Source organism: Pseudochaenichthys georgianus, chromosome 16, assembly GCF_902827115.2.
Source record: "Pseudochaenichthys georgianus chromosome 16, fPseGeo1.2, whole genome shotgun sequence".
Classification (NCBI taxonomy): domain Eukaryota; kingdom Metazoa; phylum Chordata; class Actinopteri; order Perciformes; family Channichthyidae; genus Pseudochaenichthys; species Pseudochaenichthys georgianus.
Genome location: NC_047518.2, coordinates 38,662,247 through 38,686,069, shown reverse-complemented (window position 1 = coordinate 38,686,069; position 23,823 = coordinate 38,662,247). Strand labels below are relative to the sequence as shown.

The window sequence follows — 23,823 nt, the reverse complement described above, 5'->3', positions numbered from 1 at the left end:
TGTCTGTCCAAGAACACTGTCCATACTTAATTCCTCTTTTGTCAGTCATAAGAACATCTACAGTGAACATTTGAAATAGTAAAAATACATACTATATATATATGTCATAGGTATTTTAACAAAATAAGTGTAAACTTTCACTACAAAACAAAACAACCACCCCCTGTCTGTACATAGTTCAGAATGGATCTTCTAGACCTGCCTGTACAGACTTGGTGCAAGATGGTTCTCTCCGATACTACTTTGCATGGTTAACCAGGTTAATACTGGTATTGTGTACTATAGAGGTGGGTAACAGAAGGCATGAAAGAGTCACCTGTAATCCACCACCAGTATTCTGGCAGAAATGTCACTGAAACATTGAAGTAGGGTAGGCCTACATGACAAATTGATAATTTGATCATATTAAAGTTATTTAGTTCCTTTGTCAATTTGGTGTTTATATTTTTGCTTGTTTTTATTGCAGGTTCAAGATGCCAAGAGGGTCAACAAACACAACCTGCGTCAGCTGCAAAGCAGTCATTGCTGTGTCAACCAAGACCTGCAAGTTCTGCAAAACACTGCAGCCGAGAAAGCAACGACTGGCCAAGAAACTGCAAAATTTGAGGCCAAAAAAGACGATTGGTTAAAAAAACAAAAAAAGAACAAAACCATCTCACATGTTCTTGATGAGGCATCTGTTTTGGTGTGTGTTTATGTCTGTAATTGTAGTTTACAAAATTAAGTCTGATAATATTTCTGTATTACATTTAAATCTTTTTTTTTAGGTTGAGAAACTGAACACCCTTGGGTATAGGGCCATGGTGTTTCTCTCAAAACCAGGGAAAAAGCCTTCCACCTGGAAGACAAATGTTGCACATCCGAGATGGCATCTGTCGGACCAGGCTGCAAAATGCCTTCACCGGATGAAGGCTTTATATGAGGTGTTAGTAGATGGTAAGCAATTATATTTGTGGTCATTTCAAATGTTACCATATAGCTCAGTCTATTCTAAAATGCTCATGAACAATTTATGGCAAAAAAATTCTTAATGATTCAACAATTCATTTAATTATACACACACAGTCTAGGTAAAATAAATGTGTAGTTAAGAAGAAGCTGACATCAGAAACAATTGTGTTACTATGTTGTATAAATATATATTCAAAGTAGAAATTGAGCTGCTGAATGCAAAACAAATCAACATTACTCTGATAGTTTTGTCTTTTTGTGTCATTGAGGTTGGACTAACCCACAACCCTCACCCAGTCTGGACGCGGAACACTCCACAAGTGCTCCTACCACCATCCCCTCACCCAGTCTGGACGCGGAATACTCCACAAGTGCTCCTACCACCATCCCCTCACCCAGTCTGGACGCGGAACACTCCACAAGTGCTCCTACCACCATTCCCTCATCCAGTCCAGAAGACCGACCCTCCAGCAGTACTTATGCAGTCCTGCTCCCTACTAGTCCTGCCATACAACCCTCTACAGGTCCTGCAACTCCAGCAGCACAAACAAAAAGGACTGCAGCAGCAAAAAAGAAACAGGGTAGGTTTTAGTGGCAATTTTAAATAGCAATACATCCAGAGGACAATACTCCAAAGCAAATGCACATACTTTAGGTATTTTTGCGTTACCTTACTTCACTAACCTTAATAGCCGCAATCAAGCTAAATTGTCACATAACCCAGGGTTTTCCCACCATGAGCAGGTTCACATAAAGGGGAAGTGTTTGCCCCATATGACCAATGGTAAACATGGACAGGTATACTAGGTCAACTGCAAGCAGAGAGGCATATTTTACAACCGAAAATCAGACTGTAATATTGTTAATATGAAGAATTTAAACTCATAATCCAGACTAAAAGCAGCACAGTTGCTGCTGACAAAAAAAACCTTACTGTGTGAATGTTTAAATTAATAGGACTGCTCTATGAAGGGCACAAGTAGATATAACCTAATAACATTTGTGTATTTGGATAATTTAATGTGTTGGTAACATGTAAGTTGATACATGGCTTTTATGTCAGTTCTAGTCTTAGTATTTCAGCTGCAACCCTGCAGGGTTAAAAATATAACTAGGCCTGTACAGAATAGAGGAAAGCTTTGAAACCCCATTCTTAATGTTGATACTTCAATACTAAATCATATGAATACTATGCAGCTTTTATATCTTTTTTTGTTTATTTAGCATAATATCAGATAAGAATGATGCTTCACTAATATTATTAGTATTATACTTTTAAAACAATAAAATTCCACTGTTGGCCGCGTAGTATCGTTTTTTGACTCGTTTCAACCATTCACTTTTAACTCCAGTGTTGTAAAGCCCAGAAGTCAAGAAAAAATTTCACAACATGTTTTATCCAAGCAAATATTCAGCTTCAATCTCTATTATATTATTATTATATTTTGGGCGAAACAAGATTTTCTCTGCGCTCTAAACATGTTGATGTTAGATGATGACCAGTGTTGGACACTTTTAAAAGGTAACAGGTTACAAATGACTAGTTCCTATATATATATCTTTCTCTAGTAACTTCCTAACCCTGATGATAACAGTGAAGCTACTTCTAAGGAGTTGTACAACTAAGTGAACATTACTAAAGGTTAAAAATAAACCCTTAAGGGCCATCTACACCAACAACAATAAGCAAAACGATGAGCGGTATCTCTTTAAATCGGGGTGCCAAGCATGCGTAGCACACTAGCTGTTTTGGAGCCAGGTGAAATGAATTATTGATGACTTTTTACTGCTGTTATGATATGAATATTAAAAATAAGAAACATTTCTGGTAAGTCTTGACAATTAGCCAAATGAACAGTGCTGTTTTAAACTAAATGATATATTTTAAACAGTAACATCAAGTGTACAGTATAATAACAGCTCTTCACAAAAGCTTTTCTTTCATCTCAACAGACGTGTCTCCAAGGAAGAAGCTCAAGAAGAAGAACCCCCAACACTTTGAAGGTTATTTAGCTTCAATTATAATTGGGATTAGACAGTAAAGACACTAGCTCTAGTATATTTTCTCTGTATAGAGAAGTGTTAAAAATGTCAACTGTTGTCTTTTCTAAACAAATACTTTTGAGGGCATTTTTGTTTTACAACTATTTATCAATAAAGAAACAATTTTTTTTTAAAAATCATCATTTGTTTCACGGTGGTGGACGAACGACTCACCACAGTCAATATATATATATTTTAAACAATATATGTTATGATTGTCCTTTTGTGTAAAGTTTTTGCAGTTTTATATAAACAGTTGACATGTTCAAATAATTGTGGAAATATAATTTATGAGAATAAAAGCAAACTGAAAGTGATTTTATAAATTACAGATCAAATTGTGCAAAAGTAACATTAACATCTATAAGGTCAAAAAACGAGTATACATTATTTTGCTCTTTCAGAATGCAGCCATAAGATCGTGGGAGGAGAGCAGTACTACCCAGTGAAGACTGTAGTAAAAACCAAAAGGCAAAAGGTTTGTTCGTCATAAATAGAGGTCACTGTGTCAGTTAATATAATGTACATCTAAAGCATGCTACAGACACACTTTTGGGATTTGAATGCAACATAACTTACATCTTTTTGCTTGAAATGGTACAAATATTTTCGATCATTTTTTAGGGGAAGCAAATGCAATTGGTGGAGTGGGAACCTTGTTCCACGTGGTATGTAGTATTTTAAATTGCACTGCAAATGTACCAATAACTAATTAGTCTAAGCATTTGATTACCATTTTTATCTGACAGAGGTGTAACATATATTGCCATATTTTGAATTATGTTCATGGCTGATATCTTTACAATGTATTACAGTGGGAAGAAGTGGCCCCTACAGTGGGTGGAGAAGGACAATACCACAACAGAGGAACAGCAGGACTGATAATTGCACGTGTTGTCAAAACCGTTGTGCTGCTTGACCCTATTTTATCTGTTTTGATTGTTTTTTTGGGTTATATGCCTTCCTTTGCTACCGTTATTGTATATACTTGCTGAATGTTACTTTGTAATAAAAAATTATGTTATTCAACTGAAAAACCTCAAAGCCTTTTGTTTTTATTGTAAAATTGTTTTTTCATTTTCATACTTGTATAATTTCTTCTTCAAATAAAAATGAAATAATAATTTAAAACCACTTGATGGACATCAACAAAATATATAAATAAACAACTTGAAATGGGTAAATAGTATTTTTTTTATTAAAGGAACATCATCAAACAGTTGCAGAAAAAAGAAGAAGCAAATACCATGTTTAAACTGCATGGGATGGGCTAACGTGCCCTTTATTATTTAATTAATGGGAGACAATGTACTTGAATTGAATTTAACTTCTGTTAGACAGCTATCATACTGAATACATATTTACTGTGAATGTATGCACAAATGTATGGCATATGGCTGTCTAACAGAAGTTAAATTCATTCCTCACTTATTCTGACAATGTACTTAACCCCAAATAAAATAACCCAATACAAAGAGTTGTTAAATAATAGTGAAGTCACGTTGTAATAACAATAACTCATCTCTCTCTCGTTTTATTTTTGAGCTTTGCTAAAAGCCACTGTGTCAAGTGTCCATCGTGTGTTGCCGTCCGGAGTTGTCCAATATGGCGGACCATCTCGCACATGCGCAGTACCGATCGGGCAGGGGGACGGATCGGGTAGTGACAAAAGTAAACGATCCTGTAATCAAAGGCATATCGAAGAGTCCTGAGATTGTACTACTGGTGTTTTATCATCTATAACTAGCCTGTGTGTATTCTCAAATGTCGTTTTCAGGACAAACAAAAGACGTTTTAAATATCTTATCAGCTGGTGTAAGTGCAGAATATTGAATATAACCTTGACTATTACTGTGTAGGCTACTTCATTTATCTGACAGCATTATTTAATGATACTATTTTATATATATAATATATATATTTATTTAATGATACTATTTTATATATACATTTATTCATATACACACACACTTATATGTACTCACACATGTATTTATTCATAAATATACACAGATGTATTCATTCATTTATACACACACAGCATTATTTAATGATACTGTTATATATATATATATATATATAAACACACACTTTGCACTCCAAAGGTCCGTTTTCTACCGATAGACGCTGCCCGTCTCTCTGCCAATCACAGAGCTGCACAGTAATGCTGGCCGCATAGATGTGCGGGCCTGTGGTTGGGGGGGAGCAGAGGGGGGAGGGCTGGAGAGTGTGTGACGTTGACCCTGTTGTGTGACGTTAAACCTGCGACCTGTAACCTGTGACCTCTGAACCTGTATGCTACCAAAGTAGCTATTAAACCTAAGAATTTGAGGCCTGTTTTCGACTCCTATTGTGGAATATTACACTATTATGACTTCCGGGTTCACAGGAAATGAGAGGCCTGTAGCGTTGCCATTAAGTACACAACAAATACCTGCGCATTACGAACATGGATGTACAGTTCCTTATCCGTTATCTGTTAGCGTAGCTAGCTAGCACCAGATGCTAACACTAACAATACACGTAAGGTCTCGCTCGGGCCACACTTAAAATACGTTAAATGTACACAATTTCCTGAGGCATTTTTGTTAAACTGCTACGTTCGAGTTGTGCGCTAACAGCAATATAAATAAATGAGGGCAAAGACGTTATAATATTACAATTTCAGAGCATACACTGATAGCAGCGTCCCTAGCAACCACCTTGGTAACAATGCAAACGTTGAATGGACACGATTTCCTGAAGTAATCTTGGTAATAACTAGCAAACTAAAGATCATGTACACCCACTACACACATAATCTTAAATAACAACTCATATTTCTCGCATGAAATGACATCAAAACGCATTTTAATGACCTAACTAACCTTAAAATAGGCATTTTACACCAAGAATAAAACGGAGGTCGGCCATGTTTCTTTTTCTGCAGAGAGACATTTGAAGATCACGTGACATAGAAGCCAGCCATTGGAATGAATGGGGAAAAAAAACGTAGGCATCTTACGATTTCAGAGGCGTTTTCGTAGAACTACTACGTCCTACGTTGTGGACCAACGTAGCTATTATACGTTTTTTTGTGAGACTGGGTTGCTATCCCTGTGAGGTGCCACTAGTGGACTCTGCTCTCAGTACATTTCAAGATGGCAGTCCCTTGTCATATGAACATCACCATGACAGCTAGAAGTCACACCGCTACCCACCACCATGCTCCACCACGGCCAGATCTACCACAGCTGGCTACAGACTACAACCATCTGCATGCGTTTTTTGTTGTTGTGAACATCAACAGCTGCCCTTAAGGGGATAGTTCTGGTATTTTTAAGTGGGGTAGTATGTGGTAGTCGTATGGAGAAACATACAGGAGCCCCGGCACAGCAGAGCCATGTACTGCTGAGGATGTGGGCAGAAGCAACATTTATTTTATCCACCACAAGCTATATCAGTTTAACTGTACGTTATTTAACGCTAAATATAGCAATTTCTTTTCAGGTGGGGAATTTTTGGGTGGATGAAATAGGTTTTGCTGCTGTGCTGGTACTCCTGTCTCTCCTACTAACTGGGGTCGTACCGACCGCTGTCTGCTGGAGGTTATACACTGACTGCATAAGAACCTCATACAGCCCCACTTCAAACAATCCAAACTATCATCTTAAAGTCTCTTGAGGTCACCTAAAGAGGAAAATATGCTGATTCAACACATATACAGAGACAGTGACATGATCCAAGTGATACAAGAGACAGCATACCTCTGTGTGTCTCTACCTACATTCACAGGTGCCTGCAATGTCTGTTGATATATTACGATTCATGTCAATAAACATGTATGTTGAGAATTATGTCTGGTGTTTCTTAAATCACTGTAGTTGTTCAGAGTAGTGAGATACAGATACATACAGTAAAGCAATGATCATATTTGTAACAGACTCAACATCTGATCAAGACAAAAAGCTTTTGTAACATTTACCAACATTCAGTACAATTAATTTTTCAAAATTGCTTTATTTAACACAAAAAAGTAATAACATATAGTTCATACTCTTGTGAGGTAAAGTAGAATCTGCCTGAAGGAACAAACATATGGTGCAGGTTGGTTAATAGGGTTATGATATGAACTAAAATAAAATATGGAGGAGAACAACATTTTAAATAGTGTGGTTAAAGCTGCAACGATAGATTATATTCAATATGAATTATCAGAGAATTTTTTTTTATGAGAACAATTTCATTATTTGTGGCCTATTAGCTTTGTGCAATTACCAAGACACTAACTGGTGCTTTTGGCATAATTATTGAAACCACAATCTCAAGTTGCCTTTCATCTATTGAACAGATATGCTAAATCATAAGCACATTGTCTGCTTTACCCTAAGTTTGATATTCCAAAATACACTTTTTGCAAATAACTACACACTATCATTAACACTAGAAACGTTATTCAAAACCGACAGCCTGTGTGTTGTTTGCTAAACACTGCCATTGAAATACCACACTCAATTATCAAACCTCTGCATCCAGAATGCACATGTTAAAAGCCATGTAACCAATTAGATCACTTAGAAACCTGAGCTTGAACACTTTGTTGTGCACAACAATGGAGGCCACTTTTGGAGAGAGAGTTAGAGGAAGAGGTAACAGCTCTTTTGAGCGTCTAGCAGTGATTATGGCCTGCATCAGTGGCGGCGCTAGGGGGTGGCTACTTGGGCTCAAGCCCCTGATGTTTTCTGAAAAGCCCCGGATGTTTCACTTAAAATCTTTTTTTTTTAAATACATTTTTTTCTTTTTTTTAAAAAACGTCTCGGGAGTAATGTGCAGTACCGGAGTCCACCAGAGAGGCAGCCACTGTGGGAAATTAGCCTGCATACTGCGTAGCCTGCCCTGAAGAAGAAGTGATCCTTCCTAGTGCCTGACGAGTCTTAAGCTAATAGCCTATACAGTTATGGATATTAGGAAGTTATTGTCATCGAAGCAGGCCACAAGCTGCAGCAGCAGCAGTATCAGCAGCTGACAACAATGTCATCACCAGCAGTGAAGAAATGGATGATGTTTCAGGTTTGTGAATCTAATGGTGATATCTGCACTCTGGCTGACTGAGTAAGAAGTGAAAAAGAGTGATGTAACTGTAACCCAAATGTCCCGTAGCCTCTCTGAACACCATGGGACTCTGCGTTGTGTTTGTTATTGGTGATGGGATGTTATGCAGAGGGGTGGAAAACAGGACACAGCAGATCGGATTGCGGTGGAGACGCTGAGTAGCGATTTATTCTTCACAGTGGCAGCTCTTCTGACACACCTTTTTCGGAGTGAATATAAACATTAGCGCATTAGCTACATGCTAACCAAGACAATAACCAAATGAACAGACAAAACATAAACATCTCACTCCCAAACATACACAAACGGGTAAATAAACATTTAAACTAACCCATTAATTAAATAAATGGAATGTTTGGACGTTTTTAACATAATAATGTGTACAATTATTTGCCGCCATTAACACTGCTCACCTTTTGCGGAGTGAATATAAACATTAGCGCCAAGATGGCGGCCGCACCCAGAACAACAAGAGAAATACGGTGTCCCACAATGGACAAAAAACAACAATTTGCTGCGCAACAGCAACACCTAGTGGCCTGTCAAGGCTGTTACCTTACATAACGTTAATGTTATAGCATAAACATGGAGTAACAACACTAAGTATACCCTTATGTGTTAGTATGTATACAGAACATGACTAAAAATTATCCTAAGATGTAACGTTAACCCTTCATACCTCAGTCTACTTTTAAGACACTAAAATAACGTATTCCAATTTGTATTTTGTTTTCGCGCGTGGAATTATACCGGCTCTCGTTTCAGTACACATGACAACAAAACTGACAGGCAACCCTCTGAATCCGATTGGCTGTGACTGCATCCACTCAGAGTGTCCGATTCAGAAACGTGACTCTTACACTCTTTACGTCACAAACAAAGATGGTGGATGAGAATACATCTATAAAACGATAAGCAATGCGCCAGAATCAAGGTGAGACTATCCGCATCATTTAAAACTCTACGCACATTCGTGTCACCTTAATAAGTAATTGACTATTTGAGTGAGTTAAGGCATTCGTTTGCTTCATTAAAGGGTGTTAATGAGTGTTCTCCAGTGCCTTTTGTCCGCTTTAAGGTGTTATTAAGGTAGGGTTAACGTTGCTCTCAAAGTGGACCAGATTGATGCTTTCAACTTCAATATTAAAACATATATATTCCCGGGGGAGCATGCCCCCGGACCCCCCGAGAGGAGACGACGACCCCCCTAAAGCATGTTCGGTCCACCCCCCACTTATAAAAAATAGCACTGTACCCCTGCACCCCCCCCCCCAACAACTCCTGGGCTAAGCCCCGGATCTCCTACAATCCTAAATCCTCCTCTGGCCTGCATGTCTTTCTGTTCCAACTCAGCTGTCAGCTTCTTAGCAGTTTAGACAAACATCAAATTCATAATGTAAACTAGTTACTACGGCGACCTTGAGAGCCTTGATAATAAATGAATTATTATTATTATTATTAGTTGGACAATATAATGCTTAACAACTGTTCCATTTACTGTGTGAACTGTTTTAGAGGTCGACTGTATAATATATCGTTCTCCTGCTTGCTGCTGGGGGCAGGTGAAAGTAGGGCGACAGTTCTGTTCACATCGCTGACATTTGTCACAGGTACATCTTGCAGGTATGCAACAAACATGACGTTGTCACCAGTCTATGGTTGTCACACAGCGACAAGCTGGACACTGGATTTACCGACCCTGTAGAAACATATCTGCATGTGAATGCAGAAATAAACGTATCCTCGTCAGACTTCTGGGTTCCAGGATTGAACTTTTCCAGCATTGCCATTATATGTGTCTTTTATTTTGAAAGATGTTCTTTAACTTCCGGTCCACTGGACTGCTTTTCTTCATTCTTCAATACAAAACGGAACATTTTATGAAGTTGTTATCAAAAACCAAAAATCCGTCTTCTTGTTATCCATTTTTTGATTCAGACAACAAAAACGGGAAAACGGCTTTGGTTTTGTTTTTTGCTTCAAACTAAAAATCAAACTAATAAAAGGTTCACAGACCTTTTTTTAATGAGGTTTTCTCGTTATCCCTTTTAAGATTCAGACAACAAAAACGGGAACATGGTTTTGGTTTCCCGTTTTTTCACTTTGGCTTTTGGTTCAAGCGAAAAATCAAACTGACAAAAAGTACACGGACCACTCTGGAGGAACCTTTGGACCTATATAACCAGTGGCTACAAAAGTGGTGGGTCACCCCCTGTCGTGCGGGCCGGATGAGAATGTCTGGCGGGCCGGATGTAGCCCGCGGGCCGCCAGTTGATGGTCACTGCCCTATGGTAACCCTCATACTGTAAAGTGTCTTTGAGTTGTGAAAAGCGCTATATAAATAAAATGCATTATTATTATTATTATGGTGAATATTTTTTCACCGCACTCATTGAATAGAAAAATACTCTGAGCATGCGCAGTGTAGTTTTTACAGCAACCATTCACTTTGACAGTGAGAGAGAGGGGCTAGATCGGGGCTTGACCCACGTCACTCAAAACGGCTCAATAGGCACACTGTAGACACTAATTAGAAGAACACAGACTAAAACAGCAATGTACAGACAAATCAGATGATTAAACATGGTCTTAAAATATATTTTAAGATGTATTTTCTTTTTGCATTTATTTGAATTTTTTTGGAATTATTATTTGAATTACTTTCTGCTGACACTAGGTGGCTGTGCCCCTAATGACCAGTCGCTAACACACTACGGAAAAAGAAAAATAACCCAAATCATAATAGGTCCCATTTAAGATTTCACAGATACAAGCACACATTGTTCCTATCCAAAAGCAAACAAGGATTTTCCTGAAAATTGATAATGATCTTGATAACATGTGCGAGACTTTGTTATACAAATTGGAAATGACATTTCTGAAAAGCAATAAAGGACAGTGTGTGAGTTATCTGCAGCCACATGACCAACAAAATCCATGCAACCACAAAACTTGATATAGATTTAAAAGGAGAGCAGCTGAGGAAAGAAACTGTTCTTTTAGTTTCAGTGTAATCAGATGTTCGCTTAAGAATAGACTCAAAGAACCAGTTCAGAATGCAGAGGTTAACTGGTAAAAGCTACAGTTTGTGTGTCTTATTTTGATGGAAATCTTATTGAGAGATTGTTTGGTGATGTGTGTTTAAGGAAAAGCACAATACACTTTAGATAAGAATTTGACATAATCACTGTGATGTCAGTGGATTGCAGAATAAGATTTCAAAGCCTTGAGTTTGACAATTGGACTATTGACATATTGGTTTTTTGGAACAAGATATGACACAAGAGAATAAAGCTAAATTCAACCCAACACTGAAACATGACATTTTACAATACACCTTAATTAACTAAATAAAACACTGTAAAAGGGATTAAGGTCCAAGGAATAAACATGGAAAGGAAGCCATGCACGTCCTTTATTGTTTATTTTACTGTAAATGGGACCATAGATTACTAAAGGAACATCGTACTGTATTGAAGACTTTAAATTAGTTTGTAAACTACAAACTCGTTAGGAAAATGTTTAAAATAAATTGAGACTTTTGTTAGCTTATCTTTTCAAAACCAAGGGTTGCCACTTCATTTGCCCTCAAGCTAATGCAATTCTGTGAAATGTTTCTGTTTATTGACATTAGCTGTTCTTGTTTGACTGTGGTTTATATTTGTTTTTTGTTGGAAATGTCACCCCTGAATTGAAATCCAGTACTCATAAAACAATACATCTACACTGGGAGCAGATAGACAATAAGAAACAGACTGTTGCATCACAAAATGTTCAATTTTTTATTGATTGAGCCTTGACATCTCACATCTCGCATGTTTTTTCGTTACCCCTCGGCTTCTCCTTGTGTCTCACTCTCAGCCTCTCTTCCGCTGCCTCTCTCTTCGACACTTCCCACCGCCGCCTCCTGTCTCCTTCAATTTCAATCTCGCCCTGATTTCCCCACTCCTGTAGTTCTGTGATGGGAGATCACAGCCTAGGAGTATGTGGAGAGAATATCGTTGATCCAGGGCATCAGAGAGCAGACTTTGGTGTAAACGCCCGGGTAGTTGGGTTGAGCGCAGCCCTGGCCCCAGGACACGACACCCTGCAGCTCTCCGTTACACACCAGAGGACCACCAGAGTCACCCTGAGCAGGAGAGAGACATCACTTTATTCCCTCCACCTCATTCAATATAACCTCATTGTATGTGCCGTGTAATTGTTTGAAAATACCTGACAAGCATCCTTGCCTCCCTCCAGGTATCCAGCGCACACCATGCGGTCAGTGATCAGGCCGGGGTAGGAGCCATCGCAGTCCTTGTGAGAAAGGATGGGGACTTCCACACACTGGAGGTAAAATGGGTTGAACACTGCAGATAAGAGCGAGACAAAATGATTAGGAGGGACACAAAAAACACCCCAATTCAGCCTTATATCATGTGTTAAAATGCACCGAGGTATTAGTGACTCCAGACTATCAGAAACATACATTTATTGACTGTACTGTATATAGCATCTCTCTTTTCAAGCTTGATTTCTCAATTTACTTGTTTTCTGTAAATATGTGTACCGTAAATGGGCAACATCACCATCTATTTGGTTTTAAATAGTCTGCCATAACTGCTATCATACTACAGTAACCATAACTAGCTAGGACACGTTTGGCTTTGGATTTTGAATATATAGTCATTTCATGCAGTATGTAGCCATCAAGTGCATTGCCAACATTATACTGGCTTCACTCGCTTTTTAGGATGGTTCCTAACTGAGGGAAAGGATCCAGCAGCCATTATAAAACCTTGGCGAATCCTTTTGAACGGTAGGGAAATGTGCTTTAATGTTTCCTCTCATCATAGGGTGAGCTACAATATTCTGTCCTCAAGCAAACTGTATACATCATGTTTGCTCTCAAATACATTCTTATGAGACAATCTTAAGCATTAGATGATTGCCAACTGTTATCTTTTTTCATCGTGTCTTTGTGCCTGATATATTTTCTATTTCATAAAAGTTTGAGAGTTTTTTGTGACAGTAGATATGGTTGTTGGTTGCAGGTGAGGAAGTCCACTTTAAGTACGTTTTAGTTAATAACAGCAGTTCAGAAACTACTGTTTATTAATACTTAATGGTTTGTTAAAGGCTTTTTTCTTATAATACGTATTAAACCTATGGAAGGCCATGAGTGCATATTTTACCCTTTTTTTTTCTTCTAGTAATCTCAACCACAGCAAAGACAAACAATAGGACCACAAAAGAATGAAAATGATTGTACCATGACATATTGATGACCTTTAATGGGACGATCAGGTACACCTCACCTTGATCAGTGTAGATGTTTCCCCATCCGGACACCATGCACATGTCCCCGGCTGCAGGGCAGGATTTGGGCAGAGCGACGGGCTTCACGTACTGGTTCACGGTGACGGGGTGCGCCAGCTTCATCAGCATGATGTCGTAGTCCAGGGTCTGGTAGTCGTAGCTCTGATGCCAGTAGATGGCGTCCACGGACATGAACTGCTCCGTGCCCTCGTTCATCCAGATGTGGTTGTCACCCAAAATGGCAATCAGTGAGTAAGGGCTAAAAGAAGACACACAGAACAACATTAGCATAGTTTCTTTAACACACAGCACATACAAAAACATTTGTATATGTTAATATAAATACTTCCTGCAACGGTCAGACTGTCCAGTCACTCAATTATACGGACTCTAACAGACTGCTCTGCAATAACACTTATATGCAATATTTACTATTGTACGCCACCTCACTACCTCAGACTATTTCACTACGATTGAAGGGATGATTGTGCTATGTGCAATATACACTGTTTTTACATTTTACACACTATAAATGTTGTCCATTGCTGCTACCTATTTACTACTATTACTTTTTTATAATTCTGATACGTATTTTTGTTCCATGGATGTTTACTCATTTGATATCCTTTTATTAACACCTCTTTATTTAATATGTTACTCTGCTAATCCTATGTTTGCCTTTTGCCTGCACAGTCCCTTTGCCCTAACACTGTACATCTCCTCGCTGTGGGACGAATAAAGGATGTCTGATTCTGACAACACCGACTTTTGCCAGCAGTGGGCAGCGGAGACGATCCACTGGTCGTTGATGAGGGAGCCGCCGCAGAAGTGGTAGCCGAGATTGATAGACACCTGCCAGGGCTGAGAGTGGGCTGTACACTGGAATCCACCCACAATCTTGTCATCCATAGGTGCTGCAGCTGTGGTGTTAAGCAATAACAATAATCCATATATGTATCAAAGTTAAATGTCTTACTTATTCTAAAATGGTTGTGCAGATGTGCTTTACCTGCAGCGCCCAGGAGTGCGAGAACAATCAGGCCAATCATCATTACTCAAGCTTTCCTGCGACCAGACTGGAGGTGAAAGATCTGTCACTCACTCAATTTATACCTAAACTCCTCTGCATCTGTCAATAATCTCCCTCCTACTCCACTCCTCCATACCTCCACCCAATTCTACCCACCTGCCCCCCTGGTTTATCCTCCCACCTAAATCCCTGAAAAATAACCTTATCTTCTTATGTGCCACGTTCATCTGTTCAGTTAATAAGTGAACCACATCTTGCAAAGTTTTGGCCTTGCAGACGGCTGCTTTCCATACTCTATTTTTGACAGATCATTTTCTGCACCTACCTCCTATATAAATGGGGCTATTTTTGTGTAGGTGGTGTGTAACATTTATTTCATAATGGTGGAACATAAGATCAGAGAGCAGCATTGTTAAACACTTTTTTGTTCACGAGCCACATTCATCCCAATTTGATCTCAAGGCGTGTACGAATAAAACCATTGCTTGATAAATAACAACACCTCCAAATGCTTCCCCTTATTTTAGTGAAGGCCTAAAGAAGTGCATTAGCATTCTGAAAATGGTCAAAAATAAATGCCTTTGCAAAACAGATGATAAACAGCCTGAGGTTATACTGTTGGGGCAATTGCAACAATATGTGTCTGATTTTCCATATTCAGTCAGTCCAGTTACCATCATTGCATGTGCATTACAATGTACAGCTCAACGTGGATCTACAAAAGCACAATATGTTTAAGCTTAAAGGGTGTTGATTGCTGTCTGACACAGAAACAGAAAAACAGGTTGTTTTAGGCAACAGATGATTTAGTTCTCACCTCTGGCTTTTACCCAAGGCCATATTTGTTCCTGCTACTGTATATGGGCCAAGAGCTAAAAGACAGTTATATAACTGTTTTCACTGTTTGATATTGTAGCCTGCCAAAAATGAGTGACCCATGAGAAACCAAAAGCAGGTGTTTCATGTTTGGAGACCTACACAAAATGAGGAGTGTGATAAGAAAGTGCATTTGGGTTGAAAGTGAGTGCCAAGACTGTGAGGACACAGATAGGGTCCAGAGAAATAGGACAGGGGGGGCTGTGAGGTGAGGTGAGGGGATGGGGCAAGCACTGTGGGTGCTGCTGGGATATAAATTTGAGCCGAGTTGTGTGTGGAGGTGTCTTCTGAGCATTCACCTGACACCATGACACTGCTGACTCTGCTGCTGCTGATCGGAGCTGCTGGTAAATACACAGTAATACACACATTCACAAAGATACACATACAAACAGTAAACAGTACATAGAAAACATACTGTCGTGTAAGATATTTAAGAAATAAATGTATCTCTTTCTCTGCTTGTGTGTGTGTGTGTGTGTGTGTGTGTGTGTGTGTGTGTGTGTGTGTGTGTGTGTGTGTGTGTGTGTGTGTGTGTGTGTGTGTGTGTGTGTGTGTGTGTGTGTGTGTGTGTGTGTGTGTGTGTGTGTGTGTGTGTGTGTGTGTGTGTGTGTGTGTAACAGCTGCAGTTCCCCGTGAAGATGGCAGGATCATTGGCGGTTATGAGTGTTCGCCTCACTCCCGTCCATACATGGCCTCCCTCAACTACGGGTACCACTTCTGTGGAGGGGTGCTGATCAACAACCAGTGGGTGCTCTCTGTGGCCCACTGTTGGTACAAGTAAGTAAACATTGATGGGAAAAATATTACTTTCAAATATTGTACATGTTGATGTGCAACCAATTTTTTGTACAGCTTATTTTGCTCGACATGTATGCATTCCTTTTCTTTATGAACAAAAATATAGTGTAGTCTTTAGAAAATTGAGAGATGAAGTGTTGTAGAGATATGAAAGAACAGAATATTGAAAGCTTTCACTGCTTCCACATATTTCTATAACATTGGACCTCCTCTTTCAGTCCCTATTCCATGCAGATCATTCTGGGCGATCACAACTTGCGAGTGTTTGAGGGAACAGAGCAGCTCATGAAGACCGACACCATCATCTGGCATCCTAGGTGAGGGAAACATTTAAAAATCCCCCCCTTCTTCTCTTTGAATACCCTAAATCGCATCTGAGCCATTCATCCGGTCAGTGCAGAGGAACAGCTGGTGTCTAAAGCGTGTTTTGTATTTTCTGTATGCAGTTATGACTACCAGACTCTGGATTTCGACATCATGCTGATCAAGCTGTACCACCCAGTGGAGGTGACGGAGGCGGTCGCCCCCATCCCGTTGCCCACAGTGTGTCCCTATGGGGGGCTTTCCTGCTCTGTGTCCGGCTGGGGTATGGCCAAGCTTGGAGAAGAGGGTGGGTTGATTATTATGTGTTGTATTGTACAGCTTAACAACAGACTTAAAGGTCACCTATTATGCAAAATCCACTTTTTCATGTCTTTTCTATATCAACATGTCTCTGTAAAGAGATTCTGAAAGTTTCAGGAAAAAAGATTCTCTCACTTTTTGTCCTGATCCATTTATATAAAAACCTGTCTGAAAATGAGCTGATCAGATTTTGGCTACTATAATAATAATACATTTAATTTCAAAGCGCTTTTTCAGGTGCTCAAAGACGCTTTACAGCCGATTTGTTTGGCTTGTGTAACCATTAGCCAATCACCAACCAAGGTAACCCCCCCGCCCCCCACCTTATCACCTGCATCTCCTCCTAGAGCACCATTGTGTTATTTTTAACCAAATATCTCTCAGAGGGGCGTGGGGAGGGGCTCCTTATTTTCATCTAAAGTAACAGACAGAGAATCAGCACTTTTGAAACAGGGCTGAAACAGAGGGGATTATGGGTGATCTGTTGTGTATTTCCAGCCAAAAACCTCAGAGACATGTTTTGTATATATCTGAGACCTGTAATATATTGATGAAAAACAGTATAATAGGGGACCTTTAATGAGACCATCCCAGTGAACAGAGTGAACCATTCAAACCATTTGATTTCCCCAGGTCAAAGCTGGACAGCAAGGTTAACAGTGTTTTTCTTTCCATACAATCCTCCACTGGGGGTGTCAAAGTTGACCTTTTAAGCTTAACTGAGTCTGGCAAGAGTCTGTATTTCTTTCTCACTATCAAAAAGTCCATGAAAAGCTCAAACGCAGCAGTGCATTTATTGTTAAAAAAAACAAGCCAAAGTCTGATAAAGCCTTTCTTGTGCTTCATTGTTGTATCTTGAGATCAATAATTGCATGTCAACATCATAGGAGTAGGTTTAACTGGTTTTACTTTGGTAACATCTGCCGGGACTTCCTCGTGGGAACATGTACAACAGGCTCTTTTAATACCAAGAGTGAGTTTGCCCCCTGCTGGACAAATGCAATAACATGTAATAATAACACAAGGTAAGATACCACACTCATTGACCTCCGTTGTTTTCCAGAAACTTCACTGAACCACATTGTGCTTTATACATTTTTAGATCCCTCTACATACATCATCCAACTGATACTAATAGAGCCATATGTGTATCAATCAACAACACAAAATAGTCCCCAATAAATGTATTCTTGATTGTGTTACGTGTACAAAAAAACTAAAATAACTTCAGCTTCCTGATATGGTATATATTTCTGACCTGTTATATAGGTTATATTTATTGGGATCAATTAAAATATTTAAATGCGATTAATCAAATGATTTCCATAATTAACTTGCGATTAATTGCAATTTTTTTAATCTGTTTTAAATAGGCCTAAGGGAAGTTTTTACACTTATCAACCCCGCGTTACAAATATGATGGTTTTATACACAACATACAGTATTTTTATTATTATAGCAACAAACCAAAACAAATGCACATTTCATTTAAGATAATCTGCCTGCAAGCTGTTACCTTCAAATTAAACGTGTGTAAAAGTGCATTTACTCAAGTACGTAAGTACAATCTTGAAGAACTTTTTACATTTAAATGTTATTTAAAAGGGGACCTATCATGCAAAATGCACTTTTTGATGTCTTTTATACATAAAGATGTGTCCCCAGGGTGTCAGGGAACTCACGCAGCGTCAGAAAATAAAACCCTTTCTCTTTTCCTCCGTACCCAAATCTCTAAAAACGGGCTGATTCTGGAGCTGATCCAGATTTGCGGCCGATATGACGTAATATCTGCGGCGGACGTTGCTATCAGAAAAAACGCCCGACTATTTTGGACGTAATATGGTCGGTGTTTACATTAGCATCGCTAACACTCAGAGCTAACCTGTAATCATTATTATTTATTTATTTTATACAGGTGAAAATCTCATCGAGACACAGGGTGTCATTCTCAAGAGAGACCTGTTTATACCCAGAATCAGCACTTTTGGAACAGGAGGAGAAATAGAGGGATATGAGGCATGGCTAGAATGGGTGATCTGTTTTGGTTTTTTGACCAAAACACCTCATAGACATGTTTTTTATATATTTGTATATATCTGAGACCTATGCTATTGCCTAAAAATAGCATGATAAAAATTCTACTTCACTACATTTAAAAATCTGACAGCCTTTTCCTTAAAAATAGTTTTTTTTAGGAGTTTTCTATGACGTCCTCTGTTGTGTGTGTTACAGTGTACATGCCCACCCTCCTGCAGTGTTTGAACGTGCCCATAGTGGACCAGCAGGTCTGTGAGAACGCCTATCCCGGCATGATCTCCTCCAGGATGGTGTGTGCCGGATACATGGAGGGAGGCAAAGACGCATGCAACGTGAGTCTTACAGTCACTTCTTCTCAGCTGTGTGTGTGTGTGGAAGAATAAATCACATGCTCACACACTCTGTGTTTCATCCCCAGGGTGACTCCGGCAGCCCTCTGGTGTGTGACGGAGAGGTGCACGGCCTGGTGTCATGGGGTCAGGGATGTGCCGAGCCGAATTACCCCGGGGTCTACGTCAAACTTTGTGCGTTCCACTCCTGGTTTGAAGAGGTCCTGGCAGCCAATCCCTAAATAAATGACCAGTTTATTTTATTCACTTCTCCCACTGGTTCACAGCCTTGGTTTTTATTTGTATTCTCTCTGGTGCCAATCAAGACTCTTAACACACATGTGCCAGAATGTTGAAAACTAAATAAAATCACTTGCTATTCACTTGTCTGTTCATAATGTGAAAACATACACCAATCACTTATACGCTCAAATCTGTGTTAGGTACAGGTTTATGTATTTGATTTAATACCATTTAAGACAGTTTGATGGTGCTATATTGCTTTGATATACAGTAGAGCAGTGGTTCCACTGGTGGTACGCCAGCTCCCGCTAGTGGTAAGCGGAGGAATCTGACATATACAAAATCATTTTTTAATTAATTTTTTACATTTGATGTAAGCTTTATTTAACCAGATGAAAAGAATGAGACAAAATCTCATTTACAATGCTGACCTGGCCAAGAAGGCAGCAACGTTACACGTTCTTACACATAACACAGACATATAAAATACAGGGAACACAACTAAGTAAACAAAAAGCAGTCACTGTAGCAGTCACTACATTGTGCACATTTGGTACAATACTTGTTTATGCGAGAGCAGCTGGTGGTAAGGACCTCAGACAACTTCAATTTAAAACAGGCTATAGGGACAAGTGCCATCAGTTTGAGGCTTGATTGAATAACATTAATTACAAAATAAATGAAGGAATGAAAATAAGCTTGAGATAATTGAAACTGTGGTTTAAATAAGTTCTAATAGGTTATTGTTGTTTTTAGATTTAGAAACAATTTTTTTTTAAATGTATTTCTGGCTTTGCTAATAGAGTGCCACAGTGACGCATCCTAAAACCCGGAATTTTTCAAATCATAAATCTATCGATTAGATTTATCATTAGAAAATTATAAAAGTAGGGTAGACATGTGGAGATTATCCGACTGAACAAAACGTGATCTGTCTCTTAAATGTGTGTCAACCACAGACCTTATTTCGAGCTATTTTCCAAAATCCTATGGAGAAATTGCATTGCTTTTGTGTCGAGGGAACCGGAAGAAGCTTACTTCCGGGTTTTAGGACGCGTCACTGTGGCACTCTATAACTGTGGCACTCTATAACGAATGATTAACAAACGTTGCAAGCAAGCTAAAGAAAGAAGAAAGCTGAATGATGTTGTGAGAGAGGTACAGAGGAGAATATTACCAGCGAAAGTGAATGAGGAGGACAGTCATCAATCGAGCACAAGCGCAGGCTCCGCCAGCAATGCAAAAGTGATATGCACAGCCACTGTGATGGAGGAGAGAAGTGACTCAGGAAGAAGGCATTTTCTCAAAGAATGGAGAGAAGGCTGCGATCGAGGTCAAAAGCTGAAAAAGCACACACTTGTCCTTAATTGTTATCTTTTTTTTTTTTTTTTACTTTGCCACCACATAAATGGCAATAGTGTAGAGCCGATGAATGGGAGTCGGAGGCGGGGTGTTCAGTATAGAACTCCATACTTTATTATCTTGAAACATCAGACAGGTATATCTTAGCTGCTACTGCATGTGAAGCTAGCATGAATGAACAACCAACCCGGTGCCCTCGCTAACGGGTCCGGGTTGCAACACACACCAAACACACAGTGAATTATGTCCTCCTCACACGTGACACCACAATACAAGCATCAGCACGATTCAGCAGACTGAAGATGAGCTATTAGCCCTTAGGCCAGTGGTTCCCAAACGGTATGCCGCGGCACACTGGTGTGCCGTGAGTCAAGTCCGGTTGTGCCGTGGGATTTGTGACAACCATACGTTATTATTGCAATATACAACTACACAAAAATAATTATTTTTTAATTTACTATATCAGTACTTTGTAGGTTTATATGTACGTAATCTGCGCGACTTGCGCGTCCACATCTCCACGTGCAGTGCTGCATAAACATGGCTGAGTCAGCGATAACTCTCGAGGGGTGGAGGTATGCCCATTATTTTGACAGGAATGTGACGGTGAGGTGCAAACTGTGTCCAGGCCAGAAGCTGTTATCCACTGCTGTAAACACCACGTCAAACCTCAACAAGCACCTGCAAAGAACACATGCTAAGGTGGAGCTACCGCACACGCTAGTTGTTGTTTGTTTATATCAGTCTGTTCTTCTTCTCTGTCTTCCGGTTGTTGCCTGTTTTGAATGACGAATACACACTACCGCCGACTGCTGGTAAGGAGAGTTATTGCCACTCACGCATGCGCAGTTCGTACGTGCTCGGCTGAAGTCTTTGCGGTGTCTGGTTCCAGTGCAACACATGGCCAACACGCAGGAGAACACGCCGACGCAACAGAGTGAGCAGAGATAGACTGCGCAAAATATACAGATAGCAGGAGACAGAGAACAGCCATGGTCAGATAGGAAAACATTCAGGATCTGGATCAGTCTTATGCGACAATGGAAACTGAACTAAAGAGAACATTTGAAACTTTAGCAGTCTGCGTGATCTGCCTGCAGGGAGGGGCGGGCCGGCCCTGCGAGTAAAGTAACGAGTAACGAAGTAGTGTAATATATTACTTTTTAAAAAAAAGTAATATGTAATATATTACTTTTTTTTAGTAACGACCCCATCTCTGCTGAAATGTTACATTTATAATTTGTAGTTCAGGACCATGGACAATGCAGCTTCCTTGCATTGACAGTTCTCTGTGCTGAATTTCCTTTGTCTCATTTTTAATGTTGTGACCTGTCTGGTTTAAATGAGTGTGTTGCTGCTTTGATGAAGCCTAATTTGATAACGTTTCAAATTAATTTCTGAAATATTTCGTTAATAAATATTTCATGAGTAATATAGTTGTCTTTGTCACATTTTATTTGGCATTAGTAAATAATTATGCACATTTACAGATATTTTACATGATATGAGTGATAAAACGTGTTATAAGGGCTATTTTGCACAATAGGTGTGCCTTGAGATTTTTACTTGTCCTTTGGTGTGCCTTGGGCACAAAAAGTTTGGGAACCACTGCCTAAAGGCCCTGACACACCAGGCCGATTTCGGCTGTTTTCGTAAGTCGGGAGACGAAGCGTGTCCTGGAGGCTTTCATTATTATTGTGGAACTGAATTCCCATCCCTGTCTCACAAAAAAACGTGTAATAACTACGTTGGTCCAGAACGTAGGACGTAGTATTTCGATAAAAACGCCTCTGAAATTGTAAGATCCCTACGTTTTTTTTCACCATTCATTCCAATGGCTGGCCTCTATGTCACGTGATCTTCACATTTCTCCCTGCAGAAAAAAAAACATGGCCGAACTTCGTTTTATTCTCGGTGTAAAATGCCTATTTTAAAGTTAGTTTGGCCATTAAAATGCGTTTTGATGGCATTTGATGCGAGAAATATGAGTTGTTATTTCAGATTATGTGTGCAGTGGATGCACATGATCTTTAGTTTCTAGTTATTACGAAGATTACTTCAGGAAATTGTGTCTATACAACGTTTTCATTGTCACCAAGGTGGTTGCTAGGGACGCTGCTATCGACATTATTTCTGTTATGTTGTGTAACTGTTTAATGGTGTTATCTTTATTGCTACCCCCTTCCCCGTCAATGTATAGTGTTGGTCCACAGCGCAAACGTTGTCTAAAATTGTGGCATACGTTATTTTCCCCTGTGCAATTCTCCATTTACTCAACAATAACACATAAGTATCCTTGTGTTTATTTATTTGTTTGATTAATAAACACAAGTTGGAGTCCGTCAAGACCGAGGGTCGGAGCAGCTCATTTGCTTTACAGAATATTACACCCGGAAGTAAGTATTCTCTCCGCTTCGCTTGACAAACCCATAGACTGGACAAACCCCATGATAGTCCTCAAGCTCTGTGATTGGAGAGTGTGCCGAGCGTCGAACAGCACTTGAAATGGGATGGAACCACGGCAGACTGTCCAAAACTGGATTTGAACGGGTCCACCCGATTGTTCAATACCTGACAAGGCCGGAGATGAAAAACGTTGGTCGCAGGTTCCTCAACAGTGCATTACAAGACATCTATCAATATGTGTGTACCTCCACCATTAAGGTCGTATTCTGCACATTTCTTATACTATCTACATACATCTTATAACAGTATAATACATATGTATAATATCAGTTAAAATAAGTGCTTCACATTGCTGGAGGTATACACAAAGTTTTTCATTCATTGCATAACTACACCGTTTGTGAATATGATATATCAATAAACCTTAGAAAATCTTGACATCTTGAAAGGGATGTGCAAAATAGTCATTATATACAGTCTTTAATTAACTATTAGTAGAGAATAACGAGTAATGAATATACTTTATAGGGATCCTATTAATATCTAATAATAAAAATAATGAAATTCAATAACATGCTTTAACCACCAGGTGTCCCTTTATATCAGCTGTGCACCTTTATGGTGTAAATACAGCCTATCTACCAATTGGATCGAATATAAAAGTCTGCCGAATTAGTGTTGATACTGCAAGGAGACGTATTGTGTGAAAAGAAATGTAAGATGTTGTTT

The 23,823-nt window shown here is 39.3% G+C and overlaps 2 protein-coding genes and 1 long non-coding RNA gene across 3 annotated transcripts; 2 read left to right on the top strand and 1 right to left on the bottom strand.

Moving 5' to 3' along the window:
- The first annotated feature begins 1,425 nt into the window (after positions 1-1,425).
- LOC117461553 (uncharacterized) lies at positions 1,426-3,908 on the top strand. Its single transcript, XR_004553710.2, has 4 exons — positions 1,426-1,532; positions 2,905-2,955; positions 3,399-3,472; positions 3,810-3,908. It is a non-coding gene; the product is annotated as an uncharacterized lncRNA (long non-coding RNA).
- A 7,945-nt stretch (positions 3,909-11,853) lies between these two features.
- Positions 11,854-14,475, bottom strand: LOC117461549 (trypsin-2-like). The gene is made up of 5 exons (XM_034103477.1): positions 14,396-14,475; positions 14,153-14,306; positions 13,386-13,645; positions 12,301-12,437; positions 11,854-12,214 (listed from the first exon to the last, which is right to left on the bottom strand). Exons 1-5 carry the CDS (start codon positions 14,436-14,438, stop codon positions 12,062-12,064), a joined length of 747 nt encoding a protein of 248 aa, XP_033959368.1. The 5' UTR covers positions 14,439-14,475; the 3' UTR covers positions 11,854-12,061.
- Positions 14,476-15,540: 1,065 nt separating this feature from the next.
- Positions 15,541-19,466, top strand: LOC117461546 (trypsin-like). The gene is made up of 6 exons (XM_034103474.2): positions 15,541-15,639; positions 15,916-16,072; positions 16,312-16,410; positions 16,540-16,703; positions 18,950-19,086; positions 19,173-19,466. The coding sequence occupies exons 1-6, from the start codon at positions 15,600-15,602 to the stop codon at positions 19,323-19,325; spliced, it is 750 nt and encodes a 249-aa protein (XP_033959365.1). The 5' UTR covers positions 15,541-15,599; the 3' UTR covers positions 19,326-19,466.
- The last annotated feature ends 4,357 nt before the right edge of the window (positions 19,467-23,823 follow it).